General features: G+C 42.8%; 1 protein-coding gene and 1 non-coding gene across 2 annotated transcripts; both read left to right on the plus strand.

Annotated features, from left to right (window-relative positions):
* Positions 1 to 2,427: 2,427 nt before the first annotated feature.
* LOC112252099 (U1 small nuclear ribonucleoprotein 70 kDa) lies at positions 2,428 to 18,304 on the plus strand. Its single transcript, XM_024423050.1, has 10 exons — positions 2,428 to 2,624; positions 7,760 to 7,913; positions 8,039 to 8,101; positions 8,302 to 8,356; positions 8,441 to 8,505; positions 8,773 to 8,835; positions 8,965 to 9,046; positions 15,191 to 15,292; positions 15,522 to 15,624; positions 15,906 to 18,304. Exons 2-10 carry the CDS (start codon positions 7,767 to 7,769, stop codon positions 16,720 to 16,722), a joined length of 1,497 nt encoding a protein of 498 aa, XP_024278818.1. The 5' UTR covers positions 2,428 to 2,624; positions 7,760 to 7,766; the 3' UTR covers positions 16,723 to 18,304.
* On the plus strand, positions 7,614 to 7,692 carry LOC112261846. The gene has a single exon (XR_002955229.1). It is a non-coding gene; the product is annotated as a small nucleolar RNA SNORD35 (small nucleolar RNA).
* Positions 18,305 to 18,979: the final 675 nt, after the last annotated feature.

The following is an 18,979-nucleotide window of genomic DNA, read 5'->3' on the forward strand; positions in this document are numbered from 1 at the left end:
AAAAAAATTGGCAAAAATATGTCAATTGTATTAATCAATGTCAAGTCCTAGCTGTTGGAGATCAGGTACACCCCGTTCCCCTGAAACACACACACGCTGGTCCCCCGTTGTGATCATTTCCCCAAGTATCTCTGTGCAGTCAGACCTTTGACTATTCCGTGCCACCAGGGCCACAGTAATTTATCCTCTCTCTGATTGTCTGAGTGTGACCCCCTCCCCATGGGTTACTGCAGCTAGTGTTGCCAGCACTGCCACTACCTTGGTGGGGGCACCCCACCCAAATCCCCACTGGCTAGGTACAAGGTTGTCAAGGTTCTCATTAACAGCTTTGAGAAATTCCTTGTATATTATGCTCACCCATCAGGGCACTTTGGCTTTGTAGGCCCAACACTGCCAGGCAGGCTCAGAATCTTGAGGGGGCGGTGCTGCATTAGTTGGTCTCTGACCGCATTTATCTTCCTGTTTTGGCTGCGTATAGGCTACTTATGGTAGACCCATAAAACAGATAAAGACTTCTCCTTAGTGTACGGGTCACTCAGGTGGGTGTCTAGTTTTATAGGGTTGGGGACCGTTCCATCATGATAGGACAATAAATAACTAAACTATATTTATAATTTATTTTAAAATGTATATCCCATATCTGCACAAAATTGAAAGCTCTCTCACAACCCCTGCTCAGATACACATGGGCTCTGTTATTCGCATCCATTCTTTTTTCAAACCTTAACTCCACACTTTTCCAAACACAAAAACACACACCCCACCTTCCATCACAATACACATGTACATACCCACATATTGTGCTTTCTAAGTCCTCTGTTTGCTGTGTTTTTATCCCTACCATGTTGATTCTGAGTACCTTTGTTGTTCCAGTTCCTTATATTTGAAGATGTATTATTTCGATAATGATCCTTTCTTCTAATACTATCTTATCTATTTATACAATTTTATAAATTGAAAGTTGAATACTAATCATTTTACAACATTCCCTGTCTTGATTGTTATAGTGTACTATTTTATTGTTTTCCTATATATATATTTATTTTTTAAATATATTTTTTTAAATCCTCACCATGGATATTACTGAGTGTTCCATTATTCGACTCCTCTATGGCAACTTTGTAATATTTAGAGTAGCCATGGTGTCGTTTTGGTGTCTCGGAAACATTTGGGTATCAATATAGTTTATCGACTATGAGAGCTATACATTTTCCCTTTAGTCCCTTTTGTTTATTTTCTATGCATAGTCACTTTACCCGAACCTACATCTTCTCAATTACCTCGACTAACCTGCACATAACCCCTGTATATAGCCTCATTATTGTTATTTTATTGTGCCAACAATGCCAAGAGTGTGCAAAGCTGTCATCAAGGCAAAGGGTGGCTGTTTGAAGAATCTGAAATATAAAATAGATTTTGATTTGTTTAACACTTTTTTTTAATACTATATGATTCCATATGTGTTATTTATTAGCTTTGATGTCTTCACTATTATTCTACAATGTGGAAAATAGTAAAAATAAAGAAAAACCCTTGAATGAGTATGTGTTCTAAAACGTTTGACCGGTAGTGTACATGTTGGTAGAGTTAAAGTAGATAATAAACAGAGAGTAGCAACGGGGGGTAGCCATTTGATTAGCTGTTCAGGAGTCTTGTGGCTCAAGGGTAGAAGCTGTTAAGAAGCCTTTTGGACCTAGACTTGGTGCTCCGGTACCTCTTGCCGTGCGCAAGCAGAGAGAACAGTATATGATTAGGGTGGCTGGAGTCTTTGAACATTTTTCGGGCCTTCTTCTGACACCGCCAGGTATAGAGATCCTGGATGGCAGGAAGCTTGGCCCCCGTGATGTACTGGGCCGTCAGAGGCCGAGCAGTTGCTATACCAGGCAGTGATGCAACTAGTCAGGATGCTCTTGATGGTGCTGCTGTACAACTTTTTGAGGATCTGAGGACACATGCCAAATCTTTTCAGTCTCCTGATACATCTCATTATTGTAATCTTTTTTGAATAATCACTCAGGGTTTTTGATATCAACGACCTGTATTTAATGGAGAGAGATGCTATGCTACTAGCCTCATACCATGAATATGCATATCCATCTCGAGACCATTCCGATTTTTCACAAAGCTGCCAGGGTTTTACCTGTCCTATTTATATCAGTACATTCGTAACAACGTAAGCAGTATGAAACATCTATTCAATCAAATAAACCTCACGTAGCAAATAAGCCATATTTCAACACTTTCATTGACCTCCATACAGAAAGTCTTTGCTTGATCGGAGAAACAACGAAAAATCGCCATCTGCTGGAGGGAGACAGATTTTCCGCGGAGTTGGGCCTCTCTCTTCCCCATCCTCTCTGTGGAAACCAGGTCTCACGTAAATTAGCCCGAAGCTTCGTGAAACATTAGAGGAACTGTCGCGACAGTGTTGTCGCTTTACGTCATCCCGCCATTTTAAGTTGAGGACAAATATTTATTCCTGGCAAGAACCTAACCAAGCTGAAGCTCAAGTATATTCAACTGTGGGGAAACATCTTGCGTGGAACAATTAGAGTGCACGCTCTTATTCCACGTTGCCTGATTCGGGCTCTCTGAGTTTTAAAGGGATTGAATGAAGAGTTAAGGTGAGTGGGCCAGAAATGTGTAGTGTCCCTGAGTGGAGGCACGAGGCCTACGCTGGACAGTGGTTAGCGTTTTGGTAGATAACGTTAAATATTCCCGTTTAGTTAACCGAACTAGACCTATTAAAATGTACCACATTTGCACCATATTTTATTTTAGGTATCTGGTCTTTCTGTAATTAACTAGCTTAAAGCTTTGGTGGATTGGCTAAGGTCCATTGTTTGACTGCGTTGTTAGCCTCAGTTGGCCCACTGAGGTGTCTCGTCGGAAGCCAGACTAATCTAATCAAATTGTATTGGTCACATACACTCGCAATATCATTTGCTAACCATGTGTAACGAAATGTTTGTTCTAAAGGCGTCCTTATCCGGAACAGTTGGTGCATATATTACGGAATTTTGTGACATTTTTGTTCATTTTAGTCTTGAAGGTGCAATTCGAAGGACTCTCCCTGCGCTATGTACACGCAGAGATGAATGGGATGCTTGAGGGAGGGGGGGGGGGCATCCCGTTATTTAATTTTTTAGGCTGTTCGTGCGAACATTTGTTTTTCACAATACAAGCCGAAGTTCAGGGCCAAAGTCAACGCCCCTTCGTTGCTCATTGGTCAACAGTAGGGATTCTAAAATTAACTGTTTGTGTAATAGCGGGTTCTCATTGTGTGGCTTTCCAGCAGAAGTAGACTGTCTGCTTTCACAGGTCAGTGTGGATTGCACATTTTGGTCACCGAGAAAATATAATAAAAAGCGAATGGAACTTCAATTGCACCACTGTTTAACCTTACCTTACACCTAAAAAACTATCCCCCAAAACTGACCAACCCATCCCACTACTTTGACCCTAAATTATCCTACACTAGGCCTGGGAGAATGGAACCCCTTCTCTCAACGTCCTGCAGATCTTCTGTGTTAAAATCTTACACCCAAATATTTATCTGCTGCTGCAACTACCATGTATCTTCTGTGATTTCTGCTCCATCAGTATTAGAGGTTGACCGATTAATCGGAATGGCTGATTCAATTAGGGCCTATTATAACAATCGGTAATCTGCATTTTTGGACACCGATCATGGCCGATTACATTGCGGCGACTGCGTGGCAGGCTGACTACCTGTTATGCGAGTGCAGCAAGGAGCCAAGGTAAGGTGCTAGCTAGCATTAAATGTATCTTATAAAAAAAACAACCAATCTTAACATAATCACTAGTTAACTATACATGGTTGATATTACTAGTTTATCTAGCTTGTCCTGTCTGGCATATAAATTCACAGGCACCGCATTGATTATCATTGAATCACAGTCTTCTTCTCCAAATGCGTGATTTAACAAGCGCATTTGTGAAAAAAGCACCAATGTGTACCTAAACATCAATGTCTTTCTTAAAATCAATACACAAGTAAAACATTTTAAACCTGCATATTTAGTTAATATTTACTTGCTAACATTAATTTATTTTAACTAGGGAAATTGTCACTTCTCTTGCATTCTGTGCAACAGAGTCAGGGTATATGTGGTACTTTACTGTGTTTGCCAGCAGCTCTTCTCAATGCTTCAAACATTTGTGCTGTTTGACTTCTGTTTATGACTTCCTGACTTTTATGACTTCAAGACTATCAACTCCCGAGATTCGGCTGGCCATACTGAAGTGCCTATAAGAACATCCAATAGTCAAAGGTATATGAAATACAAATGGTATAGAGAGAAATAGTCCTATAATAACTACAACCTAAAACTTCTTACCTGGGAATATTGGACTCATGTTAAAAGGAACCACCAGCTTTCTCATGTTCTGAGCAAGGAACTTAAACGTTAGCTTTTTTACATGGCACATATTGCACTTTTACTTTCTTCTCCAACACTTTGCTTTTGCATTATTTAAACCAAATTTAATGTGTTTCATTATTTATTTGAGACTAAATTGATTTTATTGATGTATTATATTTAGTTCAAATAAGTGTTCATTCAGTATTGTTGTAATTGTCATTATTTTGTGTGTATGTACTGTGGGGCAAAAAAGTATTTAGTCAGCCACCAATTGTGCAAGTTCTCCCACTTAAAAAAGATGAGAGGCCTGTAATTTTCATCATAGGTACACTTCAACTATGACAGACAAAATGAGAAATCCAGAAAATTACACTGTAGGATTTTTAATGAATTTATTTGCAAATTATGGTGGAAAATAAGTATTTGGTCACCTACAAACAAGCAAGATTTCTGGCTCTCACCTGTAACTTCTTCTTTAAGAGGCTCCTTTGTCCTCCACTCGTTACCTGTATTAATGGCACCTGTTTGAACTTGTTATCAGTATAAAAGACACCTGTCCACAACTTCAAACAGTCACACTCCAAACTCTACTATGGCCAAGACCAAAGAGCTGTCAAAGGACACCAGAAACAAAATTGTAGACCTGCACAAGGCTGGGAAGACTGAATCTGCAATAGGTAAGCAGCTTGGTTTGAAGAAATCAACTGTGGGAGCAATTATTAGGAAATGGAAGACATACAAGACCACTGATAATCTCCCTCGATCTGGGGCTCCACGCAAGATCTCACCCCGTGGGGTCAAAATGATCACAAGAATGGTGAGCAAAAATCCCAGAACCACACGTGGGGATCTAGTGAATGACCTGTAGAGAGCTGGGACCAAAGTAACAAAGCCTACCATTAGTAACACACTACGCCGCCAGGGACTCAAATCCTGCAGTGCCAGACGTGTACCCCTGCTTAAGCCAGTACATGTCCAGGCCCATCTGAAGTTTTGCTAGAGAGCTTTTGGATGATCCAGAAGAAGATTGGGAATATGTCATATGGTCAGATGAAACCAAAATAGAACTTTTTGGTAAAATCTCAACTCGTTGCGTTTGGAGGACAAAGAATGCTGAGTTGCATCCAAAGAACACCATACCTACTGTGAAGCATGGGGGTGGAAACATCATGCTTTGGGGCTGTTTTTCTGCAAAGGGACCAGGACGACTGATCCGTGTAAAGGAAAGAATGAATGGGGCCATGTATCATGAGATTTTGAGTGAAAACCTCCTTCCATCAGCAAGGGCATTGGAGATGAAACGGGTCTTTCAGCATGACAATGATCCCAAACACACCGCCCGGGCAACGGAGTGGCTTCGTAAGAAGCCTTTCAAGGTCCTGGAGTGGCCTAGCCAGTCTCCAGATCTCAACCCCATAGAAAATCTTTGGAGGGAGTTGAAAGTCTGTGTTGCCCAGCAACAGCCCCAAAACATCACTGCTCTAGAGGAGATCTACATGGAGGAATGGGCCAAAATACCAGCAACAGTGTGTGAAAACCTTGTGAAGACTTACAGAAAACATTTGACCTCTGTCATTGCCAACAAAGGGTATATAACAAAGTATTGAGATATACCTTTGTTATTGACCAAATACTTATTTTCCACCATAATTTGCAAATAAATTCATAAATCCTACAATGTGATTTTTCTAGATTTTTATTTTTTTTCCCCCCTCATTTTGTCGTGCATACTTGCACAATTGGTGGCTGACTAAATACTTTTTTGCCCCACTTATGTATGTGTGTGTGTGTGTGTGTGTGTGTGTGTGTGTATATCAATAAAATTGGCAGATTAATCGGCATCGGCTTTTTTTGGTCTTCCAATAATCGGTATCGGCATTGAAAAATCATAATTGGTCGACCTCTAATCAGTGTAGTTGATCACCATGGCTCTAAATGCAAGAAATCCTACTCACTCGGGGGCTCCCAGTCGAATCTCTCACCCTCGGGCTATTCTCTGCTCTATTCGCTGCCTCAACATAGGCTGCTTTTTGCACCACTCGAACTCTGGCAATCTCAACCTGTCTCTCGGGGCACTTTTGATCCCCAAGTGCATGGGCACCCCCACAGTGCTTTCTCTATCCTAACTGTACACTGACTATGCCCTCCTGTACATTTCTCATATTGTGCGATCTCCATTTTATATACTGCTGCAACATGTCCAAATTGTAACTGACTTCAGTGGGCAAATGCACCCTTTCGATGGCCACTGGCATGCTGGAGAAGTGTGCCCTTCATGGATTAATCCCTGTTTCAACTGTAATGGGCAGATTGCAGACAGCATGTGTGGGTGAGCGGTTCGTCAACATTGTGAATAGGGTGCCCCATGATAGCGGTGGGTTAATGGTACGAGCTGGCATTCGCTACGGACAACTAACACAATTGCATTTTATCGATGGCAAATTGAATGCACAGAGATACAGTGATGAGATGCTGAGGCCCATTGTCGAAACATGAAGTGATGGATGAATGGCACGACATGATAATGCACGGCCCCATGTCGCAAGGATCTGTACACAATTCCAGGAAGCTGAACATGTCGCAGTTCTTCCATGGCCTGCATACTCACCAGACATGTCACCCATTGATCATGTTCGGAATGCTCTGGATCGACGTGTACGACAGTGTGTTCCAGTTCCCGCCAATATCCAGCAACTTCGCACAGCCATTGAGGAGTGGGACAATATTCCACAGGCCACAATCAACTGCACTGCATGAGGCAAATGGTCATGCCAGATACTGACTGGTTTTCTGATCCACGCCCTTCTTTGCGTGGTATCGCTAACAGCTACATCTGTATTTCCAGTTGTGAAATCCAAAGATTACGTCCTAATGCTTTTTTAAATTTCAATTGACTGATTTCCTTAATATGAACTGTAACTCAGTAAAATCTTAAGTTGTTGTGTTTTTATTTTTGGTGTATCAGCCTAAAGCATTCACTATTTCTGCTAGCTAGCTATCCTTGTAAATGTTTTTGGTGGAGAAATCTCATTTTGGCGAGTTAACGTTAACCTGTGACTTTGCGGCCTTCATTTTCCTTGAAAATGGGAAGATTTGATCATTGTTCGGCAACATTGATCAGTTTTCGACACTAGCTTCGAAGCTAGTTCCACACATCAAAATAAGATGTTGCCTTACCTTGCTAGATACATGGAAATAATTTAGCTAGCTTTGCAGAAGAAATTGAGCTGCACATGGTTATCGCAATGGTCTTCCAAGCCTTTGTGGCTCTGTCCACACTGCCTAATGACAACACTGATGCAACCAACTCCATGTCTGCATATTATTAGTTACTATGTAGTTTGTAAACTAAACATGTATTTTTCTCGCTGCAGGTGAAAGATGACCCAGTTTTTACCCCCCAATCTGCTGGCCCTATTTGCGCCGCGGGACCCCATACCATTTCTGACCCAGTTGGAGAAGCTTCCACATGAGAAACACCACAACCAGCCATACTGTGGAATTGCTCCCTTCATCAGGCACTTTGAAGTAAGGCAAACCTACCTAGTTCTTGTGCAATTACTCTTCATGAATGAGATGGATAGTTGGCTATTTGATTGAATGCCTTTGGCCCTCTAGCTTTTCTTAGCCTAACTTTTGGACTGTTTTGATAGGATCCCAGAGATGCCCCTCCCCCTACTAGGGCAGAAACTCGTGATGAGAGGTTGGAGAGAAAGGTGAGACAATTGGAAGAGGGGTTACTTTGTTTTAGACATTTTCTTTCACTTTTAGTCTCTGAAACCTCAATGCGTATCTGAATGAGATTGGATAACGAATCTTCAGTAGGTTGTACTAGTACATGGCTTTAATGTACATGTACAGTACCCATTTGGGGTTTGCGTCTGAGGGGCCTAGCTAACCTGTTTCTGTTTTACAGAGGAGGGAGAAGATCGAGAGGAGGCAGACGGTTGTGGAGACAGAACTAAAACTCTGTAAGTTGACATGATGAGCTTGTGACATTTATAGGATTTACTGAAAGTTGAAGTCATGTTGTAATATTGGCTTCTGCCTTCTAGGGGATCCACACAATGACCCCAATGCTCAGGGGGATGCCTTCAAGACCCTGTTTGTGGCTCGTGTTGTAAGTGTGCATTATGCAGGCTCTTCCATGGCATCTTTGCCTTCCATCCTGTTTTGGCCATTGATACTTAAACCGGGTAGTGATTAATAACAAATGAAGCACACATACACCACAATATAATGAAAGAAAATGCAGATGCTTTGTTATCGAATGGTATGAAAGACAGAAGTGTGTTCTGAGGACAATTCTAAGACCAGGCTGCCAGTGAAGTTTACACCTTTTGTATTTGGCACATGTGATCGATGTTAACTGTTATCATTGCTGCAGAATTATGACACAACGGAATCCAAGCTTCGCCGTGAGTTTGAGGTCTATGGACCCATCAAAAGGGTAAGTTTTGTCTCCCAAACCACCCATTGGTTTTACAATACAACTTATTGGACATTTGTTAGTGGCAGTTGGTCCTCTTGCCCCCCCAGCTTGTTCAGCTAGCTTTATTATAGTCGCTCTCTCTTCCAGATCTACATAGTCTACAACAAGCGGTCAGGGAAGCCCAGAGGCTACGCCTTCATAGAGTACGAGCACGAGAGAGACATGCACTGTGAGTACCACGAGAGACCAACCCCCTTATAACCCACCTCATCTCAAATGGGAGTCTGAATGCTGGGAGGGTACGTAGGTGGGATAGTATTTGTTGAAGGACTTGTGTAAGTGAGAAATGACAAAGGCACCAGATTGTGGCAGCTTACAAATGGTTGTAATTTCACTATAGCTTTAGAAGTTGTAGCAGTTGGTGTTGCTGACTATTAGTTAACATCAGCACCTTGTACTCTTGCCCAGTGTACGAGGAAGCCTCTTGACTGAATAGCACCTTTTTTATGGTGCAAACTGACTAGGCTCCGTTTTTTAAAATGTTTTTTTTTTTTTTTCTTTCTGTACTGCACTAGCAGCTTATGCTGTCCCTGGTGTGATTTCCCATTGACGGGCCAGGATGGGTGTTGGTTTTACATTTATCCATAGGTCTAGGCCCACTCTTAATATCTGCCAAATATAAAAAATTTAAAAATGTTCACACTGCTGAGGCACACTGAGCTGTTCTGCGCTGGTCTGATTATACTGCAAGGACATGTTGAATGGAAAGTATCCAGAGTATGGTTTGGAACAATGGTATGAAAAGAGTCGGACAAGAACTAGCTGGCAAGTAGGCTTGGGCGGTATCCAGATTGTCATGCTTTCATACCGACCTTGTCATACTGGGATATTCGGTAATACTGGCACTGAACCCAAGCGGTGCTGTTTTCAAAACCCACTGATACTCTAATCTGAAGGTTAGCATTGCTAACAAGTACATGTAAAATTCCATAGAATGCTAAACGCATTGTGAACATTTTGTACAGTTTCTGACCTAAACTATACAAGTAACTCAAATGCTACACAGTTTGCTGCATGCACAAAACCAATATATGCCAACAAGGCTCTTGATCCAGGAGGGGATTCTCTGCTGTTACCAAGCGAATGCTTGTTTTTGGAAGAAGCTAACCACTTAGCTAGATGGCTAACTAGCTACTAAATTAGCCAACCAAACATAGAGGAGAACTTTTAGACTTACTGTAATTAGATCACCTGGCTCATGCGGCACAACAGTGAATGACTCCCAAGGCTCCGGTCTCTCGTAGTTGTGTGCTTGTAAACAAACACCACATGACAGGGGACTACAGTAAGCTTCATTATAATGTAACTGGTGAAATTAAGAACTCAATGTTTATCTCCTAACGTATTGTACAAGTTGACTGCAGGTATTTACTTAAGTAGCTACAAATGTTAAAATTTATCAAATTTCAAGGAATTTGTTTCAACAGTATGGAAAAACCATCCTTGTCTTTTTCCAAATACCCCGGTATAACGCCCAAGCCTACTGGCAAGGGGGTTACAAATATGGATCCACAGTCCATACAAGTTGAAGGTATAACTCTGAACACAAGGGTCACCAAAATCCATCCATCCTTTTTATTTTCAGAACTTTGAGTTTAGAATGGCTATGTTATTAATTAGGGGAAACAAGGTGCTGAGTGAGGTTTGTGTGACGTCTGTCTTGTGTTTGTGGAGCATGATGACCTCTTGACTAACTCAAGAAAGGGTTTCTGTACTGCACTTGTCTGAGTGAGTGCAGTTAGTCCAGCCATGGCACTTCTATGTGGCGGTGCCATTCGGTGGGAAGATTTGGCCTATGTCTTGTATGTATAAACAACTTCTAAGCCTTGTTCTTCTGGTCACCTTGAATGCCTTTGCTTGCATTAGGTTAGGCCTGTAATGGTTAGTGTTAAGTCCTCTGTGGAACGGGTGGGTTCCCTGGTTGGACCACCAACGGTAAGCTACAGGCCACCAACAGGCTAGTACCCCCCCCTCCCAACTTGTCTGGTTAACTTGGGTACCCTCCTCTCTGTGCTTTTGTGTGACACTAGGCCATTTCTATCAGCTCATATCAGTGGTCCTCCACCCTGGTCCTGGCGAGCTACCATGCCTGCTGTTATTATTGTCATTTATCGTATTTAAATTATCGTATTTAAATGATCAGGCAGACAGGTGTTCCCGGTCTAAATCTGGCCTCTAAGATTGCTACTTACTGGCTACCTTCCAGGCCGGCTACATTGCAGTCACTTGCCAGATATCACATCCCCTGGGTAGGTGTTTTACATATCAGCTAATCATATAAAATAAGAATCTGAAGCCTGACTGCTAGTTGGTGATGAGGCAAGTATCCACACAGAGCGACTGCAATGTAGCTGGCCTGAAACGCAGCCACTGATTAATTGGAGCACTTAGTTTCATGCACCCATGGTGCAATGAACAGGCAGGGAGTAGTGTTCCCTGGGACCAGGGTCGCCCACCCTTGGTATGATGTGACTCAGGTGAGGGTTGACTTGAGGGGATGTCTATGCTGGCTCTGCAGTGTATTAATTGTTTGTTGTTCTCATTGCCACTGCAGCCGCCTATCTGTGATGGCTATTGGCCAGAGCTGGCTTGCAGATGATGATGATGATGATGATGATGGTTATGATACATCTACACCCTACTACCACAGCTCAGTATATGGTTGGTATGATGGGTTTGTATGATGGGTAAGCTTTCTTTCCACCCTCCATCCTATTTAGGGAAGAGGAGCTACGTTCAATGGGCAAAGCACATTTTTGTTTGAAGCTGCTTATGTTGCTTGAACAATATTAACATTGATAAGATGGCTGGTGCTTTGACCATTGAATGCACCCCCCAGGCCATTAGTCAGTTAATGGGTGCCCTATGAGTTTTCCTTTTGTGTTAAAGCCACCTCAGATGTATCCATTTTAGCACCTTTTTTTTTTACAAATAGACTGAAGTGCTTTTACTATTTGAGTATTTTAGTTGTCTGAAACGTCATTTTATCAAGTTGTCTCTTGCATAATCATTAAGAAACGGGCAATATTTTGCATAACATTGCATCAAAGGCCACACGTCCAAAACAAAATCCCCTAGGATTGTAAGTTAAGGTCCTTTCTTGTGTGCGTTGAGCTGGCTTTAATGGAATAGGGTTACGAAGGGACTCTAAACACTTTTACAGCAAGGCACATACTTATGCGCACATGTAGCTTTGTCCCTACTATATAACTAGGCAAGAGCAGATGCCAACAAGAGCATAGCGGTAGCTCATTCAGACATGGCAGTCATCTCACCCCCAGATCTCTTTAGCACAGCTGATAGCAAGGATCCGGTGTATACAGCTAATAGAACCAGTCTAGTGAGGAAACATGTCACCACTGTTACTAGCCTACATTTATTCTAGCCTACACCAAACACATCCAATTTTCTCTAGATACATACCTTTCTGTTTCTTAAATTTTTTTTTTTTTGATATGCACCGTATGTGTGCTTGTATAGTAAGATTATATTTAGGCCATGTTTTCGAGTCGTTTTTGGGGTCGAGGTAAGGCAACCCCCCTTTGAGTAAAGTCCTGTCTGATTGGTTGAGAAGGTTATGGTTTGTGGTAAGACAAACCTGGATTGGTTAGGTTAGTGAGGGGTTGTGGTAAGGCCCCCTGGTAGTATAAACGTGTGAGATGTCATTAAAGTACAGTGATAATTTGCCATGATCTAGAGAGGGTTCTGGTAAGGCCCTCAGATTGGCTATGAAAGTGAGTGGTTCTGGTAAGGCCCTCTGATTGGATATAAAGAGGAAAGAGTCCTCTGTGCCGTTTCCCATTGGATCGTCTACCACAGCAGAGCAGACCAGTGTAGAGGCCAGGATGGGTCATCATGGATCTCGCCGAATTCTTCGGTCATAATAGACTGATCCCAAGACTGTCTGGGCCAAGGGAGTATATATTTGTGTGTGTTCTGAGTTTGATTCAGAAGCTGCAGCTTCTATGTGGTGGTAAATCTGGCAGGAGCCTGCCATGTTGACTTGCAACTGGAAGCCCTATGCTCTGGGAGGTTCTGAGTCCGACACTGCGCTCGTGTCCAGGCGGTGGTAAGATAGTTGGTGAAAAACAAACACAGCAGCCCATAAAACTCCCACTAAGGTATGTGAACATGGTCACATTTAACATTTGCTCGTATTGAGATGACCCCTCCCCTATATCTCCCCCTCTAGACCAGTATTACAAGGTCAGAGGTTGTATGTAAGGCAACCTAATTTACTCTAGTCTCGATATAGTCTGAAGCACAACATATATTGGGTAAGAAGATTGCAGCATTGCCTTACAAGGTTGTGTACTCTGGCAATCAGAGTAAATATTCAGGAACTCAAACCAATGTGTCACAGAATTTGTTAGTTTGGCATGGTGGGATCTTTGTGTCTATAAAATTGAATTATGTGCGAAATAGCAGTGTAAATGCCTTTTGTGCAAAATATTGATTGTAATTATAATCTTATCAAATGACTATATAGTGTGTGTGTGGTCCTCCCATTACGACTTGGGGAAACCATGCAGTTTAATAGGCTACCGATAAAATATGTGTGGTGAAAAGTGCACGTGATAAGCTTGATTTTCCTTTCCAATAAATATCGAGGGTCTTATGCTTGTGACATGATGATCGATGTTTGACTGCCGTGACAAAATATTCTCTCATCCATTATCTCGTGTAGACTAGCCTATCCGTATTGTATATGCAATCTGTTGGCTAGAGCACACATGCCAATACCAGTGTAGGCACATTTGCTATTAAAACGCAGGTTTGTGACCACTCAATTTACATTTTTATACATCAGAACTTAAGCGAAAAATTAAGTTGTGTGCACTACGTCACGCACCTTTTTTTAAATCCTCAACAAGTCAGTTTGGTGGGAAAAATTGCAATTACTTTGGATTTGAGAATATTTGCATTCATATCTGTCGCCAATTGGATGGAAACATAGCTACTGGTAGAAAAATCCCCAATTCCACCTGTAAGTGGTTAGACGTGCTTTGGTAAGTGAGGTGGGTGTCTGATTTGACGCATGGTGACGCGTATTCACTGTTCCTTCTGGGTAAGAGGTTGATGTGAAAATGCGGAAATACATAAATATTGTGCGACATGAATTACTGTCATCTGATTTTAATTTCAAGTGCGCAAGCATTTTTCACAGCAGGCTCTCAAACGCACTCCACAACGCACTCTGTCAACTGCTTGGACTACTTTGTTTACATTTTATTCATTTAGCAGACACACTTATCCAGAGCGACTTACAGGAGCCATTAGGGTTTGCTCAAGGGCACATTGACAGATTTGTCACCTAGTCTACTCTGATTTGAACCACCGACCTTTCGGTTACTAGCCCAACGCTCTTAACCGATTTAAGATTTAAATTATCGGTCTCTAGTGCTCCACAGAAACCACACCTGAATAGAGAGCAATCATTATATGCCAAACTTCAATGTTTTGTTTGAATATATTATATGGCAAACTTAATATAATAAAATATAAGGTTTGAGATTTTAATAATAAATGCTTTCAATGGAAGTTGTCAACTTCTCCCCAATTTCGTGGTATCCAATTGGTAATAGTTAGTCTTGTCTCATCGCTGTAACTCCCGTACGGAGAGGCGAAGGTCGAGAGCCATGCGTCCTCTGAAATTGCAACCCAACCGCACTGCTTCTTGACACAACACACTTCCAACCAGCCGCACCAATGTGTCGGAGGAAACACAGTGCACCTGGCGACCTGGTCGGCGTGCACTGCGCCCGGCCAGCCACAGGATTTGCTAGTGCGGCCAAGCCCTCCCTAACCCGGATGACGCTGGGCCAATTGTGCGTCGCCGCATGGACCTCCCGGACGCTGCCGGCTGCGACAGAGCCTGGACTCGACCCAGGGTGTCTGGTGGCACAGCTAGCGCTGCGATGCAGTGCATTAGACCACTGTGCCACCCAGGAGGCCCCAGGTTTTGTCAACCTTATCTGCTATACCGGCTCACTTGTGATTTTAGGCTAGAATGAATTTCTTTATTCTATCCCTCTTTAGCATTTCAAAATAAAGATTTACTGAAGTAAAGTGCTTGCACAACAAAATACTTAAACTGTGGTGCATCTTCGAAAAAGAGCGATGTGCAGGTAAATGCAGCATTTAGTGGTGGAAAAAGGTCTACTACTACATGGTCTGTCTGCCCAGAGAGCAGCCCCACACTACCTCACCTGCTCCTGGTCAGTATATTCATGCACTCTTTGTTAACCTTACCTTTAAAACCGCAGATCTCCAACTTACCCTTCTCTACCTTATTCTCACCCCCCTCCCCCAGCTGCCTACAAGCATGCAGACGGGAAGAAGATCGACGGAAGGAGAGTGCTGGTGGATGTGGAGAGAGGCCGCACTGTGAAGGGATGGCATCCCCGCAGGCTAGGTGAGGAACTGCACATGATCTCTGTAACGGTGCATAATTATCCACACTACAGTCATGCCATTTAAAATCTTAACACTGAATTCACTGAGTGTTTTGGAATGGATGATTCTCATATTGACATTGGTCATTTTCTGAATCCTTTTTAAATATTTTGTCAGTTTTTAAATGCTTTCATTTCCTGTGAATGATTTTGGTATCACAATGAGCCCTGTTTTCTGTCCCCAACCAGGCGGTGGTCTTGGTGGGACAAGGAGAGGTGGGGCTGACGTCAACATCAAGCACTCTGGAAGAGACGACACCTCACGTTATGATGACCACCCCCCAATTGGAGGGTGAGTACCTACACTGGGCCCTTGGGGTGGTTTGCTAAGGGAGGGTTGTCACCCTATTTTAAATAGGCCCTACCCATTAGACCTGAAAGAATTGGATAATCTGAAGGCGAGAGATTTATTACCATATTCCCTAGTTACATCAATCCAATTTATTTTAGATCTGTGTAGAGTGTATGGGCAAGTGGTAGATTTGGGATTGGACATTTTGTTGTTTGACTGACTTGATATTTCTGTATAGAGGTTTGACAGTTGACTTATTTTTGCCCTTCTCTTCACCTCAGGGAACGTGAGCGCGAACGTGGACCCGAGCCCAGAGGGGAACGCAGAGAGCGCAGCCGTGAGCGCGAACGGGGGGTGGAGAAAGAGCGCGGTGGCGAGAGACGGAGGTCCCGGTCCCGGGAAAGACGCAGGCGCAGCTCTCGCTCCAGGGAGAGGGGTGACAGGGGTCTGGTCCAGGCTGGGCCCGCAGAGGAGAGCGTAGGGGGTGGCAGGAGACGAGACCGAGAGAGGGAGCGGGGGGGAGGAGGGCCAGGGGGAGACAGTCATAGCAGGGAGAGGAGCAGAGACAAAGGTGAAAGGAAGAGGAGGAGCCGCAGTCGAGAGCGCAAGCGAGACCGGGAGAGGGGCAAGGGTGGCGAAGGTGATGAGGGCTTGGTGCTAGGAGATGGTATGATAGGGGAGGGAGGAGAGAGGATGCCTGAAGAGCCTAGTGTGGGTGAGGAAGTGGGAGAGGAGCGCGGCGGGAGGGAGCGTGACAGAGACAGGGAGCGGGACCGTGACCGGAGGCGCAGCCACAGGGACAAGGACCGTGAGAGGGACCGTGAGAGGCACAGGGGCGACAGGGAGAAAGACAGGGAGCATAAGAGAGACAGGGAGCGGGGTGGCGGGGAGCGCAGGGAGGACCGGCATGGCTCTCTCCTGCTCCCCTCGGCCGAGCAGAACGACGTGGGTAACGGGGAGGAGGGCGACGCGCCGCCCCAGCCAGAGGAGAACAGCCAGGATGGGTTGATGATGGACCAAGAGTCGGTGCAATCGGGGGAGGGTTACGTTTCCAATGAGAACGGCTACAAGGTAGAGACCCAGGCAGAAGAGTATTAAGAGGGGCTTTGCCATCTTTACTAATTTTCTTTAAAAAAATAAATGTATCCAACACAAACCCACATACCCCTTCCCTGTTATAGTGTGAAGGATATTGTAATGAGCTGCTGCCCTGTTAGAAACCACAACGGCGCAGTGTAGGCATAAGAAACAAACTGTCCGTTTTATGGGTTATGTAGGGTTTTGTTTCTTCTGTATTTGAACCCCAAGGACGAGGTCCACACCACAATTATTTCAAACCCGTCCCTCGGTACCAAACTGAGAACGGTGCTCACTGTCCCTTAACATTCACGCTCTCCCCCAACCGGAACTTTAATCTCACATTCTGCTCTGTAAAGTACTTAATTGTCTGATTTACAATCCTTTCACGAGCGAGGCAGAGATGGCGTAGTTAGGGTGAAATATTTGTTTCTCTTTTTCTTAATCTCAGTTGGTGTATTTTTCTTTATTCAACCAGGGTTGTTTTGGGTTGTTGTTTTTTTTAAATTGGGGTTACGTTTTGGTTTTATTTAACATTTCCCCCCCATGTGATTTGTATGAGTCCATGATCCCACAAAGCAGTACCCTAACCTATTGTTAGATTATTTTTTTTCCTTCATAATTTTGGAGCCTTCATGTTCCTTTTACTTTAAGTGAGAACATCTTACTCAACTGTCTGGACACACATGTCTACCCTCAAGAAAATGTACAGCAACAGCTAGGTTTCCATTCAATTGGCGACAGATTTTCATGCACATATTCTTGAATCTGCCTAAAAACATTATGCGCATGTTTCCATCCTATTGACTTGTTGCAAATAAAAGGCTGTGTGATGTAGTGCAAATTAAAAGCATTTTGTGGTTAAATTCCCATGTATCAAAATGAAAAACTAGGTAAATGGGTTTCATCACATTTTCAACTCCACTGATTGCGTTATAGTGAGTGTGCTCACTTTGGTATTGGCATGTGTGCTCTAACCAATAGCACGATCTGTGTGCTGTTGGCTAGAACACATATATTGCCTAGATGACATCATATGGACAATAGTTTTTTTAACAACCAAGCATAGATTATCATGTCACCAGACGAAGACCCTAGATATTTATTGGTTAGTAGCATCAAGCTAATTACCTTGCACTTTCACCACCCTGTGAAGTTCACTTATTTCATCTGTAGTTTAATGAACAGCATGCTTTCCCGACTAGTTGTTGTGGGAGGACCACATGACTCCAAGTTTACTTCAATATGATTGTTATTGTATCAATATTTGCGCATAAAAGCATTTCCACTGTTTTTCTAATTAATTTTACTTACAATATTCCAATTTGTCTAGTGTGTTTTTTTTGTTTTGACATTTGGATAATTTACCCCAAAAATGTCTACGGCCTGTCATTACTTTTTTGTATCTGATGTCCTTTACTCACATAAAGGTTGGCTGGAAACCTGGTTATTGAAAATGTTTGCGGGAGTAAGGAAATGTGTTGCAAAGTGCATGTCCAAGAGTTGGCAAATATTGCTCATTTTTATTCTTTAAAGCAAGACTGGGGAACCCTCAATGGAATTGTTCTGATTCTCCTGAAATAAAGTTTTGTTTTTAAACATTTAGTGTCATCCTGTTTAATAATCTAAATTACCAGGTTCATCATTGGTTGGCATCCAACCTTATGGTGCATTACTGCCACCTACTGTACTGGATTGTGGGTCAGCAACTGGGAGAAACTAAATCAATCGTACCTTATGTGGCCAATTTCACGCCATTGAATTGAAATGCATCGTAAACATAAAAGTTACTAATGTAACATTATTTTGAGGAGGAGTGAAATTGATATTAATCAAAAACCAAATGATTTGAAGCTAAATGTATAGAATTGTAAACTACACTGTTCAAAAAAATAAAGGGAACACTAAAATAACACATCCTAGATCTGAATGAAATATTCTTATACTTTTTTCTTTACATAGTTGAATGTGCTGACAAAATCACACAAATTATCAATGGAAATGAAATTTATCAACCCATCGAGGTCTGGATTTGGAGTCACACTCAAAATTAAAGTGGAAAACCACACTACAGACTGATCCAACTTTGATGTAATGTCCTTAAAACAAGTCAAAATGAGGCTCAGTGTGTGTGGCCTCCATGTGCCTGTATGACCTCCCTACAACGCCTGGGCATGCTCCTGATGAGGTTGCGGATGGTTTCCTGAGGGATCTCCTCCCAGACCTGGACTAAAGCATCCGACAACTTCTGGACAGTCTGTTGTGCAACGTGGCGTTA

Source organism: Oncorhynchus tshawytscha, linkage group LG01 (genome assembly GCF_018296145.1).
Source record: "Oncorhynchus tshawytscha isolate Ot180627B linkage group LG01, Otsh_v2.0, whole genome shotgun sequence".
In the NCBI taxonomy this organism is placed as follows: Eukaryota; Metazoa; Chordata; class Actinopteri; order Salmoniformes; family Salmonidae; genus Oncorhynchus; species Oncorhynchus tshawytscha.

Excerpts from the sequence above, each read along its gene's own strand:
- LOC112252099 (XM_024423050.1), top strand. The coding sequence starts at position 7,767 with ATGACCCAGTTTTTACCCCCCAATCTGCTGGCCCTATTTGCGCCGCGG. Across the intron at positions 8,506-8,772 it reads CCCTGTTTGTGGCTCGTGTT|AATTATGACACAACGGAATC; the intron begins GTAAGTGTGCAT and ends TCATTGCTGCAG. Across the intron at positions 15,625-15,905 it reads GACCACCCCCCAATTGGAGG|GGAACGTGAGCGCGAACGTG; the intron begins GTGAGTACCTAC and ends TCTTCACCTCAG.